The 18,903-nt window shown below is 36.9% G+C and overlaps 1 protein-coding gene across 5 annotated transcripts in view; it reads left to right on the forward strand.

Moving 5' to 3' along the window:
- Window positions 1–18,195, forward strand: part of LOC149236250 (putative UDP-3-O-acyl-N-acetylglucosamine deacetylase 1, mitochondrial) — a 305,454-nt gene extending 287,259 nt beyond the window's left edge. For 2 of the 5 annotated variants that reach the window (XM_089461534.1, XM_089461536.1), the window contains exon 7: window positions 17,674–18,190. In XM_089461534.1, coding sequence (XP_089317660.1) covers window positions 17,674–17,757 — 84 coding nt within the window. In that variant the 3' untranslated portion in view covers window positions 17,758–18,190. Of the gene's footprint in view, window positions 1–17,673 lie in introns of all 5 variants that reach the window. The other 3 variants (XM_089461537.1, XM_089461538.1, XM_089461535.1) reach the window with 3 other exon arrangements.
- The last annotated feature ends 708 nt before the right edge of the window (window positions 18,196–18,903 follow it).

The following is an 18,903-nucleotide window of genomic DNA, read 5'->3' on the forward strand; positions in this document are numbered from 1 at the left end:
TAGATATTAAAAAAATTGAAAAAAAATGAAAAAAAATGAATATTTTTGTGCCAAACGATTTTTTCCGATTTTTTCCCGATTTTTCCCGATTTTAACGATTTTTCCGATTTTTTCCCGGCGCCGATTAAATCCCGATCGCGATGTGTGCAACATTGCTCCCAAGAATTCTTAGAGCCCCATGGTGTGAGTGTCCCATCCTCATATGCCATAGTTCATTCAAATCTTTTTCCCCACTGCTGCCTATCAGTGCCATTGGGGATTCTAGCTGTAATCGATACAGTTTGTTACTTCTGACTTCAATTTGGGCCTTCTTTTTCCAACTCAGGTGTTTGACATATACTTTCTCCTTAATGAAGAAAACATCATAGCCCTTGTTTTGAAGCTGAGATACAGAGAGTAACTTCATCCCCAATCCCGGCACATGTGTTGATTTGGGGTTGCATTGGATGTGCTCTAGCAACGAAAATTAGTGGAGTGGCTAAAGCACATGAGATCTCCAATACCCAGAAATGGTTTGGGCAGATTCTAAATAGTTTGGGAGATATTAAAATAATTAATATTTTTAATGGAGTCCCTAAGTCTAAACTTAGGGAAAATAAAATATTAATGTGAATTAATATAAAACTGTGTTAGAAGGGTCCAAAAGTCATGGATTAAACCAGAGTTAATGTTAGTCGTTAATTAGGGACTTAATCTCGGCCGTTGAATTGTCAACGGGAAAAGTATAAGAGGAGGCTTGAGGGTCACTTAGAGAACACATCAAGTTGATCAAGAATTCGATTTTCTGGGTCAGGGCTTGCTGAGGAAATCGAAGGAGTGATTAGAGTTGCAGTTGAGGGGCAGTGAATACAAAAGCAAAGAGGCAGAGAGGGTATCAGGAGCATCAGCGCAAAAGCTGGGAGAGAGGGACGCAAAGTCTGTCAGGGCCCACACAGAGGCAGCCAGGAGTTGTGCAATGCCAGAGAGAGCTGGCATGGGTGACGCAAAGGCTCTAGAGGCTAACGCAGTACCTCCAGAGGCTGACGCAGGGTGAGTTGGGCTGACGTTGGGCTAACGCTGGGTCAGAGAGGCTGACGCTGGAGATTTCGTGGGGCAGATTATTCATCCGGGGTTTTAGCCGGAATATTTGTCTCCTACTGAGAGGTACTACTGCCGAGATCATTCTCTATTGAGTGAGCCGTTTTGGCATCAGATTGTATTCTGAAACTGCTTAATAATAAAACCCTCAGATAGCTGCACTAGTTTTCCCGCATTGGGTTTTTCCGGGAACATTAGTCCAAAAATAGCGGTGTCACTTGTGTTCTTGTTTTTTTTCCTTCAGTTGATGATCTGTAATGTGTTGAGAATGTACTTATATTTATTTTCAGTATTTACATGGTAAATAACTTGTTCATTAAACAAAACAAGTAGGCAGAAATAAATCAGAAAGTACATGAAGGATTTCTAACCATTAGACTTAGAAATTCCAACATGGTATCAGAGCGAGGTTGCAGATCACAAGAGAACTGAGGGCATCAACATAGCAGAGCAGCAGTAGCAGAAACAGTTGTCTCGAGTGACAGAAGTTGTTCCTAACGAAGAAGCAGCAAGGAAGGGGTGACACAGTGCCTGCGTCATCAAGTTTGAGTCGAGAGGCAGATCAGCGCAGTGGCAGAAGGGAGCAGACCTTATCTACGCAGTGCCCAGTCATCTTTCTCAGTCAGGAAGGATTGACACCCGTGGCCAGGAGGTGTGAATTTTACTAGTGCCGGGATTGTGTTGAGCTTAGAAGCTCTAACCTTCAGTTTGCTAAGGCATAGGAGGTTGTGGGTAAGTTGCGGAGTGAAGCTAGTGGGGTACTGTGGTCAGAACAGTACCTAACAGGGCAAGACCAAGGAGGAGAGAGTTGTTGCCGAGGATTTCTAGCCAAGAAATCCGGATCAGTGGTGCAGTTGCACTAACGATCGAAGTGGGGGCATCTCAACATTGGTAGAGGGGTTTCCAGGAGGGAAATCAAGGCTCAGAGGGAATCACACCAAGAACTTCCAGGAGGGAAGTAGAGGAGCAGCGAAATGGCTGTGAATGGGGTAAGAGACCAAGACAGATTGGATGGAGCCTCAAACTTCGTAGTCTGGAAGGCCAGAATCTTGTTCGTTCTAGACTGGAATCGTCTCAAGCACTTTGCCTTGAAGACGATAGCGATCCCAGTTGACCCGGTTGAGAACAGTAAGTACGAGGAGGCAATGGCGAGGGCCAAGAGCATCATCTTTGACGGGGTCAAGGACCATGTAGTAGCACATATTGTCGAAAAGGAAACGGCAAATGCGATGTGGGAAGCCCTGATGAAATTGTATCAGCATGCTTTCGTGCAGAGGAAGATGCTACTAGAAAATCAGTTGTAGTCATACCAAATGCAGAAGGGAGAAGAGATCGGCACCTTCCTCGATCGATTGAAGGAGATCCGAGATCAGCTAACTTCCATAGGGGCCATGCCAAACCAAGAATTGATGGTGAGGACAACCCTAAACGTAGTCTCAAAAGACTGGAGGTGTTTGTCCAGAGCATATTGGACAGGTCGACCCTTCCAAATTGGGAGGAACTATGGGCGGCTCTTCGCGAAGAAGAGATCAGAAGGTTGACCAAGGTGGGAAGCAGCAACAAAGGGGTCAGAATCAAGAAGGAGGAAGAGGAGGATGTTGCCCTAGCATCTAAGGGAAAGCAGGAGAAACAGAAGAAGAAGGACCTCTCCAAGGTCAAATGCTTCCATTGTGGGGAACTGGGTCACTATGCGAGCCAGTGTCCAAGGAAGAAGAGCAAGGGAGTGGCTTCCGAGACCAAGGCTGCGCCAACAAGGGCGGAGAAAGAAGTGGAGACAGATGATGATTGTGCCATGAGTGCTCATGCACCTCGTGAGAGGAAGTGGGGAGACATCAAGCTGTAGTCAGATGGACTACAAGCGATGAGGGGCAGGATCCTTGAGGTACCCAGCCTCTTGTATTATACCCTGCTACGGGAGCCCCGAAGAGGAGTAGCAGTACTGGCGGATGTCAAAAGAGACAGATGCGGATGGAGCGACAGAGGGAGCTACAGTGCAGGAGTTCCAGGACAGCGTGAGGCAGCAGCGCGAGATGCATGGAGTTGTTGCAGCAGCGTAGAGGTCAGAGAGGGATCACTTGTCAGTGATAGAAGGAGTTTCAACATCATGGGTGTCTCTAGCCTGACAGAGATGTCAGAGTTGGGAGATCGGTTACTTCTCAGTAACTGAGTTGCAGTGCAGCAGTTAGCAGTAACGGTGCTATGGGTAGCACGATCCAGCATGATGAGAGGGGTTGTCGTATGGATGCAGCAGTGGCAGTGGCAAGGCCATGGGTAGCAATACATGATGCAGCAATACAGAGGATGTTGGGCAGCAGGCCTAGCATCAGCACCAGGACCGATGCCGGATGATCAAGTTGATGCTCAGTATTACTAGAGCACAATCCTCGCTAAGAGAGAGTGTTGATTTGGGGTAGCATCGGATGTGCTCTAGCCACGAAAATTGGTGGAGAGGCTAAAGCACATGAGATCTCCAATACCCAGAAATGGTTTGGGCAGATTCTAAACAGTTTGGGAGATATTAAAATAATTAATATTTTTAATGGAGTCCCTAAGTCTAAACTTAGGGAAAATAAAATATTAATGTGAATTAATATAAAACTGTGTTAGAAGGGTCCAAAAGTCATGGATCAAGCCAAAGTTAATCTTAGTCGTTGATTAGGGACTTAATCTCGGCCGTTGAATTGTCAACGAGAAAAGTATAAGAGGAGGCTTGAAGGTCACTTGGAGAACACACCGAGTTGATCAAGAATTCAATTTTTTGGGGTAGGGCTTGTTGAGGAAATCGAAGGAGTGATCAGAGTTGCAGCTGAGGGGCAGTGAATACAGAAGCAGAGAAGCAAAGAGGGTACCGGAGCATCAGCGCAGAAGCCGAGAGAGAGAGAGAGACGCAGAGCCAGCTAGATGCCATGCAAAGCCAGCCAGGAGCTGCGCAATGCCAGAGAGAGCCAGCGTGGGTGACGCAGAGGCTCTAGAGGCCAACACATGGCAAGTTGGGGTGACGGTGGGCCAGAGAGGCTGACGCAGTCCCTAGAGGCAGACGCTAGAGATTTCGTGGGGCAGATTGTTCATCCGTGGTTTTAGCTGGAACATTTGTCTCCGATTGTGAGGTACTACTGCCAAGATCATTCTCTGTTGGGCAAGCTAGTTTGGCACCCAGATTGTATTCTGAAACTGCTTAATAATAAAACCCTCAAATAGCTGCATTGGTTTTCCCGCATTGGGTTTTTCTGGGGACATTAGTCCAAAAATAATGGTGTCACTTTTTTTCCTTCAGTTGATGATTTGTAATGTGTTGAGCATGTATTTGTATTTATTTTCAGTATTTACATGGTAAATAACTTGTTAATTAAACAGAACAAGTAGGCAAAAATAAATCAAAAAGTACATGAAGGATTTCTCATAGTTAGACTTAGAAATTCCAACAACATGCAACACATTGGTTGCTCAAATTTGATCCCCTACTTCTGTTTGAAATACTACAGTACCTCTTCCTATGGGGGTACATTTTGACTTATTTACCATGGTGATCTTGAAGTTCATCCTTTCTTCCTGATAATTTGAAAAACATTCTTGTATTCCTGTCATGTGCCAAGAAGCTCCACTATCTATATACCAAACCTCGGAGGAGGCAGAACTTGCTAAGCAAGCGACTTCTTCTTCTAGTATGGAAGCTAACATAGAATAATCATGGTCCATGTTCCTTGTGCTCTCTTCTCCCTCTAGAGATATACATGGGTCCTTCTGAGTTGATGCCTCGACATCATGCTCCTGAATCATAGCAGATTCTTTACTCCTGTTGCCTGAACCTTCTTCTGATACCATGTTAGAATTTCTGACACGAAATTCTACTACAGTAACTGATTTATTTCTCACAACAAGTTGTTAACAGAACCCTTCAGCAAACGTTAAAATAAATTCTAGTGCAGTTATCACATAATAGCATAGAGGAAAATAACAGAGATATACAAGCACAAGAATCAATCATATCAACAAAGTTATTTTTGGACAATTGTACCCGGAAAACCCAATGTGGGAAAATCGATGTAGCAAATGAGGGTTTATTTATTATTCTTCACAACAATCTCTTTACAAGGAATAATTTTGCAATACATAGAGAAACCTTCAAGAAGACACTTGAAATAATTTTCCTCCTCAGCTAGGAGAAATTCTGACACCACAGAGACCCTCTATCCTTCACTGTGTCACCCCTGCATCATTTGCGTGAGGACTGTGGCATCCCTGCATCATCTGAGTGACGACTGCATGAGATCTCATACCTGCCTGCACTGTCTCTTAGAGCTCTCCCTTTGCACTATCTCTCTGAGGCACTGCATCACCTCCTCGTCATTCTCTGATTGGTGTTGAAACCCTCCTCTTCCTTCACCTTGCCACTCTCCCTTTGAATCGAACTCCTCCTTAAGAATAGATTTCCCTCGAGTTACTAAGTATTTGCCTAGTGTGTCTCCAAATGACTCTCAAGTCTTCTCTTATACTTTTCCTGTTGATGAATCAACGATAGAGATTAAGTCTCTAATCAACGACTAAGATTAAAACAGACTTGATCCTCGTCTCTTAGAAGCTTCTCACTCATACCTTTATTAATACCCATTAATATTTTTATTTTCGTAAGTTTAGACTTAGGAACCCATTAAAAATATTAATTATTTTAATAACTTCTCATCCGGGTGGAATTTCTCCAAACGATTTCTGGGTCTTGGAGCTCCAGAAAATGTCGGAGCTAGAGCACATCCGATGCTACCCAAAATCAACAACCAAAACCTTAAAGGTCTAGGATTTCAATACACATCAAGCCCTAAAGGACTAGGGTTTCTATAATACTATCAAAACTCCAAACATGACATTACCATCAAAACCCCAAACATCAAAATAATAGTATTTTCTAGATTTTATTAGTAACCCTAAGTACACTAGGGTTTTCACATAAGCATCGACATACCTTTAGGTTAGGGTTTTACAAAGAACCTTTTAGGGTTCCACAAAGATGATGAATAATTTTAATGAGGCTAGATTCAATCTAATGATTAATCACCCAAATAAGAATCTTTATGATTCAAAGGTCCTAGACATAACGATGTTAGTAATATAGAACATATTAAAAAAAATGAATATACCTTTATCATAGCTTATGGTTTAAGACATACCTAAGAGTTGTTTTTCTTAACAAACCTTGTAGGACATTAATTTCAATAGAATCATGCTTTGTCTTGTGATGTCTTCTCCATAACCCTTGAGCATTCAGAAAGCTTTTTAAACAAGGAAAAATATAAAAGAAATGTTATTAGCGTCTAATACAAGCACATCTAGATAAGAAAATGAAAACTAGATATAAAAGATAATACAAGGAGTAAGATACTTATCTTTGGAAAAATGTTGAGGGCTCCCTCTTAATCCAATCTCGATGGATACCTGTAACTTTAACAAAACAATTCAAAAATGTCTTTCCAAAGCATGTTGAACCTATAAGTACTAGAAATCAAAACACAAAGGAAAACAGTTCAAAACTTAGAGTAGAGGGACTTAGTAGTATAAGTCCTTTATTTCCAATTCTTCGGTCTTTTTCTTCTTTGGAGATCCTTATTTGGCAACATTCGCTTGATCCTTTTTTCTCTTTTTGTTTCTAGGATTGTCGGGACAATCTTTCTATAGTGATCCATCTTGTGACAATTGTAGCATTCTATCTTGGAAAAGTCTACCTTCCTTTTTGGCCCTTTAGACTTCTTGAAGGTTCCTTTGTTCTTGTGATGAGTGGAATAGGCATTTGAAATCTTCTCTTGATTCTCTTTGTTGCTTACTAACGAAATTTTGACTTCTTCTTGACTACATGCATTCCATAATTGATCAAATGCAGGAGGTTCCTGCTAGCTGTGAACAATTTGGATAAGGCCTCATACATCTCTTGAGCAGAATCTATGTTGGAAATGTATGGGATAAAGTTACCTTTTATTCCATCTACCATTAGGCTAATAGCCAATATTTTTTACTCTCTAAACTTTGTTTTTTCTGCATCACTTGATTCATTTGTAGGCTTTACTTTTCCTTTGACTAGATCCAAGACTTTGTTCTTCTCGATGATGAGATCTATCCTCTTTTTCCATGTCTTATAATTTGAGGCTCCTTCTAATTTGTTTTCTCCCTTCAATGAGTTAGACATGGTTCTTGAAAAAAGCTTGTCTTCTTATATGATCATTATTCAACCTTTAAAATCTCCTTGTTCTCTTTTCAATAGATCTTCAGGCTGCCTTTTTCCTTCTTCTTCACCTTAGCTCTAATACCATGTTAGAAAATCATAAAGGCAGAAGGATTTGCTTTACCTTAATAATTACATGTGATATTCTTATGTTCTTATTAACTTTCTTGTACTCTTCTTTTATCTTAATTCATCAAGCAATTGCCAAAACCATAGCACATCAGAGACACTAGATGTAGGCGGACAGCGAGGGCAAAACCCCTATCTAGGGGAAAACCCAATCAACAACTCTTCCCTTTAATAATTTCACGAGATAATCCAAGACTCTTTGACCTAGACACAGGGTTCCTCCAATCACCAAGTCAGTCCTCCCCTTTTTCTGCAGATGATAAACTTCTAGCAACAAATTCAACCGAGAACAGTAGCAGCAACAACAATAACACTTTGATCTAATAGCAGTAGTAGTAACTTCGACCTGGTAGCAACAAAAAACTTTAACTTGGTAGCAATAACAACTTCGACCTGGTAGTAGCAGTAGAGACATCAATCTTCCAACAGTGTCCTGGTAAATTCACCATGTGAGAGAGATGACCTAGAAAAGCCTCGATCTTGCAATCCCTCTTCCCCTCTTGCAATTTTGTATATTTTTGCTTCCTTTTCTTGGATATCGAACTTGTGAGTGATCTCCTTCAAATGAATCGAACTGCTCTTTATTTATAGCCTCTTTTGGGGTCTAAGTTACCTTCATGTAGGCCGACTTGATCAGGTGAGGGCCGACTTGGTGTGGAGGTGACAAATTACTTATTTGACTGAATAATAACTATTTTTATATGACTCAAAGGCTCAAGAAGGGTCTCATAAAATGGACAATGACTAATGACTCAATATAAAACCTAGAAGTTCTCAATGGGGACTTTAACCTATAACATGATGACCCAAGCATGAAACCCATGCTTCAATAAGTCGTAATAATAATAATTCCTTTTTCTATCTTTTGATAAATACATTTCATTATGACTCAAATATAATTATGAAGACCGAACCTAGTTACGGTCTTCAACACTTTGAATGCTTGGTGGCTTGCTTCTTTGATTTTCCCATCTTTGTACTCTAAGATCTTTCTTCAAGGTATTAAGCTACTATTGAAGGAACTTGCTCTGATACCAATTGTTGGAAATACCGAGAGGGGGGTGAATCAATATTTCTTAGCAATTAGCACTTATTAATCTTTTTTCAGGGCATTAGTTAATCTTCAATAATATTATTATTATTACTATCTTCGGATAATCATAAACATTCATCAATAGTAAACAACAGCATACAACAATGTAGAAAGATAGAGACAGTAGACACAAATATTTTAGGTGGAAAACCCCCTCCAGGTTAAAAACCATCGAATGCTTCTTTGTAATTGTCTTCTTCTTTTTAAAAGAAATAATTACATCAAGTTTTTAGCTCCAACTAAAGGAGGCTCCAACCCCATGATTTACAGGCTCACCCCTGTAAGACGCTCCTACACCCTATTTACCAATTGCAACCGGAAGGATGCTCCAATGCCCTGGACTTTATTAGCTCCTACTGAAAGGACGCTCCAACGTTCTACTGCAGGCTCCAACCTGCCCTAGCACCACCTTGCCACCCTAAAGTGTTCTCAGGTTCCAACCTGAAGGTGACTCCAATCCCCTACCTTGTGTCACCCCGCCACCCTGAAGAACTGGCGAACCACATTTCACAATCATTAGACTAGATCCCCCTGTTCTTTGAATCAATATAAGAAAGTTGAAATGAATATTATGTTGCACCGCTTGATATGTGTACCCTGTCAAGTCCTCGCAACCTCACTGTACAACACTTGCTCAAACTGACCACTGCACTATCCAACCATTGTTCACCCAACCTGTCTCTACTCAATCACAATGCCAAATCAAGCAACCACACGATCTGCTCATTAAACTAAGGATTTGCTCCTGCATCAGTTGTAAACCCAAGTCGTACCAAAACAACAAATCCATTGCTCTGCAACAACCAATCAATCTGATTTCTGTATCAGATAGTTCTGTACTCAACAACCTGCAATGGTCAATAACATTGTATTGCACTGCTCACGAATGAATATGCGTTCAAAGGTTGATGTGGCAATTTGTCCAAACCACTGTGCCAAGCTGCTAGTATTGTTGCAAGTACTGGGAACTAATGTGTAATGATAGCTCAATCCAAGATGCCTTAGGTCATCCTTATGACCTGCTTGCAATTGTCTCAAACTTTTCCCAAGGAGGGCTATTAACATATGTCCTATAGTTGCTCAGATGTAGCTATGAAGTACCTTCCATGTTGTTGCCATACAATGATGTCCCTATTTCACTGCTTAGTCATGTCAATTCAAAGTCAAAGCATTATGTCAATATCCTTGTCTAGCTACTGTAATCTATGAATGAAATGATAAAAACCCTATACATATACCACTACTATCATAAGGTCACTATCAATGTACCAATGTCAAATCATGTTACTGTCAAAGTCATCAAAAGAGAGATATTATCAAATCAAATCATTGTTTATTGAATACTTATTTGTAATGGCCATACTACTCAACACAACTCATCAGTGTCATGCATATCCACACTTCTATTACAATCATTATTATCAGTGTTTATATTCATTGCTATATCAGTCATACAAAGTTACTGCTAATCTATATCATAGTCAGACCAAGGCTGCTCAGTCAAGTCAAGTCACATTAGATTGTCACTTTGAACCAAATCGCAACAAAATTCAAAACCAATGATTGGCTTAGTGCATTTGATCCTTGAAGTTGTTCACGGATACATAATGAGATTGTTGCTACTGTCTAGTGATGAGAATCAATGTCATATATTAACAGGGGAACCTTTGTCCATACTGTAAAGTAGATGCCAACAGATTGTAACAAGTCCTTAATAGGCTTAGAGCCAACAACAAGACCCTTCTCTTGCTTTGTAATCAAACTAAATGCAGACCAAGACCAAGACCTAATTCCTAACCCTTCTTGCTATTCGGAATTTGGAAGTAAATACATATATTCATACTACTATTATAGAGATAAAAATTGTTGCCTCAAGTCCTAACCGTAAAATTTGATCAAACATCATACCACATATGAGTATACAAGCTTATGATGGAAGCAACACATTTCGTTGGTTCTGTGACAAGTGCCCTAGTCATAGGTATAATCACATTTAGAGACCTACTTCAGGTAACTAGCCTGCAAGAATGAAAGGGTAGAGATTTTCATTGGTCAATTATAGACTTGAACCTACAAGACCAAGATTTATAAGAAAATTTACCTCGTTGCCTCAGTGAAAAGGTGCCCTAAGAGGACCACAATGAATCTAAGAATATTGAGGTCTTCAATACAGTGCCATGTCCTGATCCTTATGAGAGTCGAAGATTGTATACCTACCCAACAAGATCCCCAATCCAAGATAAAATGAAAAACACCCAAAGTTTCCAAAACCCAAGCCTCAAGTATTTCAGTTTTCTGTTCAAAGACAAATTGCAAAGCTAAGGATTTCATTTCGGTTCTAACTTTTGAAGTCTAATAGAAGGTGTTATATAGATTTTTCTTTGGGATGGAAGGGATTCCAATTAGAAGATTCGTTGGAAGAAATTGGGAAGGTTTATCCCATTTTAAAATCAAATTTTATTTAACTTGAAACCTAAGTTAGGGATGGGTTTTAATTCTTCTTTAAATCAAGCCCTTTGTAAATAGAACAATTAAAACCCTTAAAAGAATTGTCCTTGAGAACTTTTAAAGAGTTATATTATGCTTAAATTTTGAAGAGCGCCTAATACCCATGGTTCGTTAATGGAGGATTTTAAGGAGAAAACCCCTTGAGGGCTTTAGGTTTTTAAATATGTTTGACTTTATATCTAAAGGACCTTCTCAAGCCCTTTACCCCATATACAATCCACCTATAACCATTACTAGATCATTTGACCATTTGACTTGATCACCTTATTGATCTTTTGGGGTTTTGCTTGAGCCTTAAAATTTGGGATTTTAAGCCAAGAAATTGGGTCTTCAATTTCAAATGTGAATATCTCTCAAACCAGGAGGCCTCTTGAGACGTGGCACATACCATTGGAAACATATCGACGAGGATAATCCAAATGACGAGGATCTCCAAGGGAACCTTAATGATTTGCCACTTCAAAAAACTCTGACAAATTCTTGGTATGTCCATTGACTAGGGAACCCAAACCTAGAACTTAGGATCTCCAGCCATCCAACGGTGGAGCTTCCAACTTGATGTAATCTAGACAAATATAATATGTGTTCATTAACTGTTTTGACATCAATGACAAGTGTTTTAGTCAAAGTCAAACCCCAGGGTTGACATCAATGAGAATACCATCCAACAAAAAATGCATAACATGGAGGAAAAGAATGAATGAAAAGCTCAGAGTCATAAAAAATTTCAATAGTGAACAAAAAGCAACGACAACTATCATCTACATCTACAATAAGCAGATATAGTTGGCATACCTCTACTTCAAATTGCTGAAAACTTCTCTTAGTTGTGTGTTATCACCTCACAACAAAGCAGGCCCTTAAATTTCTCTTTGAATCAGTTGCAAAGCTACAAGTATCCACCAAAATTTGCATCAAAAACTAAGCCTAAGAGCAAGGTGACCTCCCAACTCTACTATCACCCATGAAATAGCGAACACTTACCAACCAATTTACATGCCCTGACATGTCCCATAGTTTGTCATGCATGAAAATCTCTCATACTAAATGTGTTCTATACATTTCAAGGTATCAACATAATTGTCATATGGCAATTATCAAAGCTTGAAACTTTTAAACATGTGTCAAATCTGTGACATCAATATACCACCTTTATCATGAACTTGTAACATATGGTCATGACCTTTTCAATATTTTTTCAAATGTATACATCATAACACCAATGTGCCAAAACATACAACATAGTATGTTATACCATGAACCTAAACCATATTACGTTGTATTATCAGCCTCCCATGCAAGCTTATAGCATATGATCGTAGGCCTTACCATAAATATCATAATATAAAAAATTCACTTAATGCCTCAATGCCATAACAGAATTATAACATTATACCTTTATTTTTGTGCAATAAAAAGTTATCAACCCTATACATGAGCACATATGTCAGACACTTCAAAACTTTTAACCTATGCCACAGTGTCACTATAACTTTTATGACATACTTTATGACATCCAACCAACTTGTATAACGCAAATGCTATGCATTACCAACATGTCATCACTTATATAACTGTTATTATAATGTGCCTTTCAAAAATAAGTCATAAATTATCACCACCTCAAGTCTATTTTCACAACATGTCATCACTTATATAACTGTTATTATAATGTGCCTTTCAAAAATAAGTCATAAATTATCACCACCTCAAGTCTATTTTCACATGGAGCCAATGGTTAGTGTTTTATAACATAAATTTGAATTGCAATTAAAATCAAAATCCATCTATGTATCATCATGGTAAAAACTTTATCAAATGATTATGTGTATCAAATTATATCCCAAGCCATCATTGTCTTAAGAGATGGGATTTATATGCTTTCAAACAAGTTGAAACACAAAATTGACCCCTACCTTTTGAAGTGAAAAGTATAGCCCAAGCCATCATTGTATTCTAAAATTATGTGACTTCGCATGGATATATCTAAATATTTTATTTTTGCTGAAGAGTGGGAGTGAAATATTTTTACCACATCTCCTTCATACTAAACATGTATATTCATTTTTTTAATATTATAGCTGACATAGTTCTTTTTATTTAGAAATTATTTTATTTTTATTTAAGTGTTAACTCGAGGTTGAGCACTAAAGGAATTACGCATCTCCCTTATACTGTATTGTGGGTAAAGTGATGATTTGCAAGATTTTTAATTAATTAGACCAAATTTGGGTCATTTGCGTATCAACATGAATAAAACCTCCAACAAATGTTCTTGTAATTGGTTGGCCTTGTACTCTCAATTTAGCCATTGTCCATTTAACCTTTCAAATACAAACATCATGGCCCCGAAAGTGCTATATTGTGATTAGCATTAATTGTGTAACTACAAGTCAACTTGTTTTTTTGGTTATTTAGGGAGTAATAAATTTACTGCTTATAAGATTAAAAAGCGAATTTATTAATGTCCAACAAATGACCACAATAGAAAGTCAATGGAACCAAAGATACATCCAAGGTTTGTGTGTTTATTATTATGATGGTGATTTTTCACATGTCCAACAAATGACCACAATAGAAAGTCGATGGAACCAAAGATACATCCAAGGTTTGTGTTTTTATTATTATGATGGTGATTTTTCACTCCGTTAAAATTTGGTATTACCAAATATTTCCAACCTTCTGCCTTTATCAAAAAGAAACTGTATTTTCTATTATGTTGGGTTTCAGTGTTACTAATAATAGTCTAGCATTTATGTTTCAGTGAATGCATGAAATAGAGCACTTAGTGTTTATAGTACCATATTTGGACATTCTTATAGCTAAGCTTTTGGTTATTAGAGGTCAACTTATTGCCTAACATTTGATCTCACTATTATGAGCTGGTCTTGCTTTCCACTATTATCAAATGTTAGCATAAATGCAGCTACACAGTTTCTACAAAGAGTAATGATTGAATGCATGAAATAGAGCACTTAGTGTTTATATTACCATATTTGGACATTCTTATAGCTAAGCTTTTGATCGTTAGAGGTCAACTTATTGCCTAAGATTTGATCTCACTATTATGAGCTGGTCTTGCTTTCCACTATTATCAAATATTAGCATAAATGCAGCTGCGTAGTCTCTACAAAGAGTAATGATGATTAAAGTAATGATGATTAAATACTTTAATTTGATGCCAACAAATATGACCATCAACAAACCTGCATGTGGCCAACACATATGATCAATTCCTCCTTTTTTAGGAGTTGGACACCACAATATTTAATTTAGTCAACAATTGATATAAGAAGATATAAAAATAAATTACCATATCACCTAAATTTAAGATGTTATAGAATGTCTTGACAAACCAAATAATCCAGAAGGATTGCCTTGAAAAAAATATTTCAACATCTTCCCTCATGGCTTCCACAATATATCAAAATAATATAAAAGGGAACGAAAGCCTAACAAAGTAGTTGTAAACCCAGGCTTTGTTGTATGCCTTCCACATTAAATGAAACCCTGAAATATGAAAAAAAAAGGAATGAAATCCTAACAAAGTACCCATAGACCTGGAATTATGGGAATGCATGCTATTAAATAAATAATGTAATGAAATCACAAAAAATACTCTTTGTAAATTGCACTAGTAGTTTTGGAAATTAGACTAACATATTAGTACTTTTGACAAAATTCCCTTCAAAAGTTGTGATTTTAAACGCCATAGTTTTCAACATAAATTTTGAAGTTCATTTATGTTTCTACCCTTATTTATTGTTTTTGTAACATCTATGATCATTGGTCATGGCTTCAACCAATGAATCAATATATCAAAATAATGTTAAAGAAAGGAATAAAATCCTAACAAAGTCTTAGCCGAAGGCTTTGCCTTATGCCTTCCATTATACATGAAAACACAACAAAACCCTCAAATATGAAAAAGGAAAATGAAATACTAACAATGTAGCCGCAAAATGGGGATTATGGCAATGCATGCATAACATGCAATTAAATAAATGAAGTAATGAAATCACAAAGAGACTTCTTTGTAAATTACAATAATAGTACCTTTGAGGAAATTCCCTATAAAATTTGAGATTTTAATCATTACTTTCAACATAAATTTTAAAGTTGATTTATTTTGGTACCAATATGTGTGGTTTTTAGTGGTCCATGATCATTGGTCATAAAACACACTTTCAACTTTAAATGTTAAAAAAAAAAAAAAAAACTGGGCAATTCCATGCAAATAATGCAGTTATACATAGTTTCAAATTTAAAATCATTCACATAAAATGCACTTCAATTTTAAATGAGAAATTGTTGTTGTTCAAAGATAATGCAGTTATACATAGTTTCAAATTTAAAATCATTCACATAAAATGCACTTCAATTTTAAATGAGAAATTGTTGTTGTTCAAAGACGCAGTTCTAACAATAGTGAAGCTTAATGCACTTGCTACTATAAATGCAATAATTATAGCGATTCAAAGACATAAATCATATCATTAAAATAACTAAAATTCTCTTGTTGATATTTCATTTTTGTTCTTTTTCAACGCATTTCAATTTATTATTACTAGTTGGTGTTGCATTCAAGGAGATTATATCTCCAACAACCTAGATAATATTTTTCCATAGAATTGGTAAGTAATTTAGGCAAGAAACAAAACCTCCTTAAATCCCATTCCATAAGGACTTTCAGATGAATTAAGTTACCACAGCCATTACCCATTGATAACTGTGTTTTTACCTGTAGAAGTTCAAGAAAAGGATAAGCCACATTGAGAAAATATCTGCATGCTTGATACTTGAAACTAAACATAAATTTCAAGAAAAAATAAATATTTAGGACACACCATCTTAAGGTAATAATTTATCACCAGTAGTATATGCATTCTAGATTCTCAATTCTGATACTAAGGTAAAATTTATTCTCAATTCTGATACATTGACAAAAGATCTACACCCTTGAAGTATAGCTTTAAAAAACAAAGTCATTAAAATATTTAGGCCAGATAAATAATTTCTCAGTCATGCACTTTATAATTATAATTCAATTTTTGCCTAAATCTATAATATATTTTGACACCAAACAAAAAAAAAATATCTAGATGTATAAATGGTTCCCAAATTATTTTTATTAAAACTATTTTTTAGTTTAAACAAAATGAGGTTAGTTTTGACTGGACATGATAGGCCAAGCAACACAAAATGGGCATCAAAAACTTCTATGTATCCCAAGAAAATATGGCTATTGGCCACATAACAATTTAGAAGGTAATGTTATGCACACATTTAGAAATCCATACACAGATGAACCTTCTGACTTAATCATCCAACCCATTGACCATTCACAATCTCCATATTCATCATCCAACTCATTGATCCATTCACAATTAAATTATTCACCATCTCCATATTTTTGTGAAATATGGAACATGCAAGTACACCCATATTTTATTTTAAGCAGAAAATGCAAATCCAAAACTTACAATTTCATCATCCAATTCATTCTTAATCCATCCACAATTAAAACTGTCCACATGGCCTGTAGAAAATCAACCATGCAAGCCCAATCGTCCATGCAATTTAACTAAAATTTCAGGGGCGATTCACATACTAACAAAAGGAGTCCTCAATAGAATTCAGCAAGCAAACTACTCACAAGCCAAATTTGTTAGATATATGTTTTACAAGTGTCCCACGTTTCTATTCAGCAAACAATTTAATGAAACAACAAATACATTATGGTTCAACCATGCTTGGCAACAAGGAGATATAAGTATATAAAGTTTAAACATCCCACATTTGTATTCAGTAAACAAAGTAATGAAACAATAACCATCTAATTTATGATTCAAGCCTCAAAATTATTCGAGAAGTTAGAGATAATTTTAAAAACGAGACAATCAAGTTCAACCTGCTTGGAAACAAACCTCAAAATTATTCGTGATGTCGAATAGAATTTAAAAAACAAGACAATCAAGTTCAATTTGATTCAGATTCAGGTTATTTGAGAAGTGTAAAGGAACTTTAAAAATGAGACGATAGAATCAGGTTACGGGGTATTACGCAAATAGTTTATCTCAATTATAGCATTGTACCTGCTCCTGCAGGGGGTAGTAAGTCCATTACAACTCTGAATTCTCACTAATACAACGGTCAAACAATTAAGATCGTCTCTAAATATTTGTGTTATAACAAAGATCGTCTGTAAACATTTGTGTTATAACAAAAACATGAACATTCATGAACATTGGGTTTTGGTTAATCCTGGTAGGCATTTGAGCCTTAACAAAGTCATACGTCTGGTATTCATTAGTCAAAGACAAATCAGGGTTTGGTATCTTGTTGTGATGGATAAATATTTGCGTTATAACAAAGATCGTCTGTAAACATTTGTGTTATAACAAAAACATGAACATTGGGTTTTGGTTAATCCTGGTAGGCATTTAAGCCTTAACAAAGTCATACGTCTGGTATTCATTAGTCAAAGACAAATCAGGGTTTGGTATCTCGTTGTGATGGATAAAGGACGTTTCTGCGAGTCGTGACTAGTATTTTTTAACCCAGGCAAATCTGGATTTGGCTTCTTGTTGTGATGGGTATAGAATGTTTCTGCCACATTAAATGACTGTTTATTGACCACATTTTCAATTATGTGCAGGCAAGTCATGCACTCCACGTTAAATTTGCCGATGCTGTTTTAGCTTCAAAAAGTACAGATCCCATTGTTGCAGCACGAAATTAGAGTATGGATTTTTAAATCATATACACGTGCGGAATTTGTTATTGCAGCATGACATTAAGCGTAGATTCTACGAATCATATGCACAGAAGTGCAGATGCAGATGCAGATAACAGATGACGATGTGCAGAATACCCAATACCCCTTCCATTAACTTAAGTGTTTTGCTGGCTTTAGTGCATTTACGAAATTGTTGCCAATATGAAGTGTGGTGACTGCATAGGCAGTGGACACTGGAAATATCTTGTGTCGTTATGTCTTTGGTATAATGAAAATTTTACGAACTCTTGAATGGTCGAACGAAAAGTTTGGCAAACTTTTGTCCATCTGATCAAGTAAAATTTCATTATGTACTTAATGAAGCTTGCGTTGCTTGAAATTCGTAAATTAAACTGAATGAGTAACTTTGTTACTTGAAAACACATGAAATAGAAAAGATAGATTCAACTGGAAGATGTGCAAATATATCATATGCCCCAGGATTCAGAGATAAATTATAACAAACGGTTCAAATTTGACATAGTAGAGAAAACCACGTCATTCTATCTACCAAATGTCCCTCAGAATATTCTAGTGTTTTCCACACACATTTGTCTTAACATTTTAACACCTTCCAGATGACCATGTTCAAAAAAAATTCCAATATGTTTCTCCATTGTTGCTGATCATCATGAAAATGTCGCTGAATGAGCAACTTTGTTAATTGAAAACACAAGAAATTAAAATAGAAAAGATTAAATGGAGGATTTGCAAATATTGAAAACATATAAAATAGAAAATATAGATCCAACTGGAAGATGTGCAAATATATCATATGCCCCAGGATTCAGAGATAAACGTATAACAAACGGTTCAAATATGACATCGTAGAGAAAACCATGTAATTTTATCTACCAAATGTTCCTCAGAATATTCTAGTGCTTTCCACACACATTTGTGGTAACATTTTAACAAATTCCAGATGATCATGTTCAAAAACATTTCCAATATGCTTCTCCATTGTTGCTGCTTATCATGAAAATATTGCTGAATGAACAACTTTGTTGATTGAAAAAGAAAAAAAAAATAGATTAAATGGAAGATGTGCAAATATATCATATGCCCCAGGATTCAGAGATAAAGTATAACAAATGGTTCAAATATCAAATA

Source organism: Pinus tabuliformis, chromosome 8 (assembly GCF_031772625.1).
Source record: "Pinus tabuliformis cultivar Carrire ecotype Pingquan chromosome 8, CPIR1, whole genome shotgun sequence".
Taxonomy (NCBI): domain Eukaryota; kingdom Viridiplantae; phylum Streptophyta; class Pinopsida; order Pinales; family Pinaceae; genus Pinus; species Pinus tabuliformis.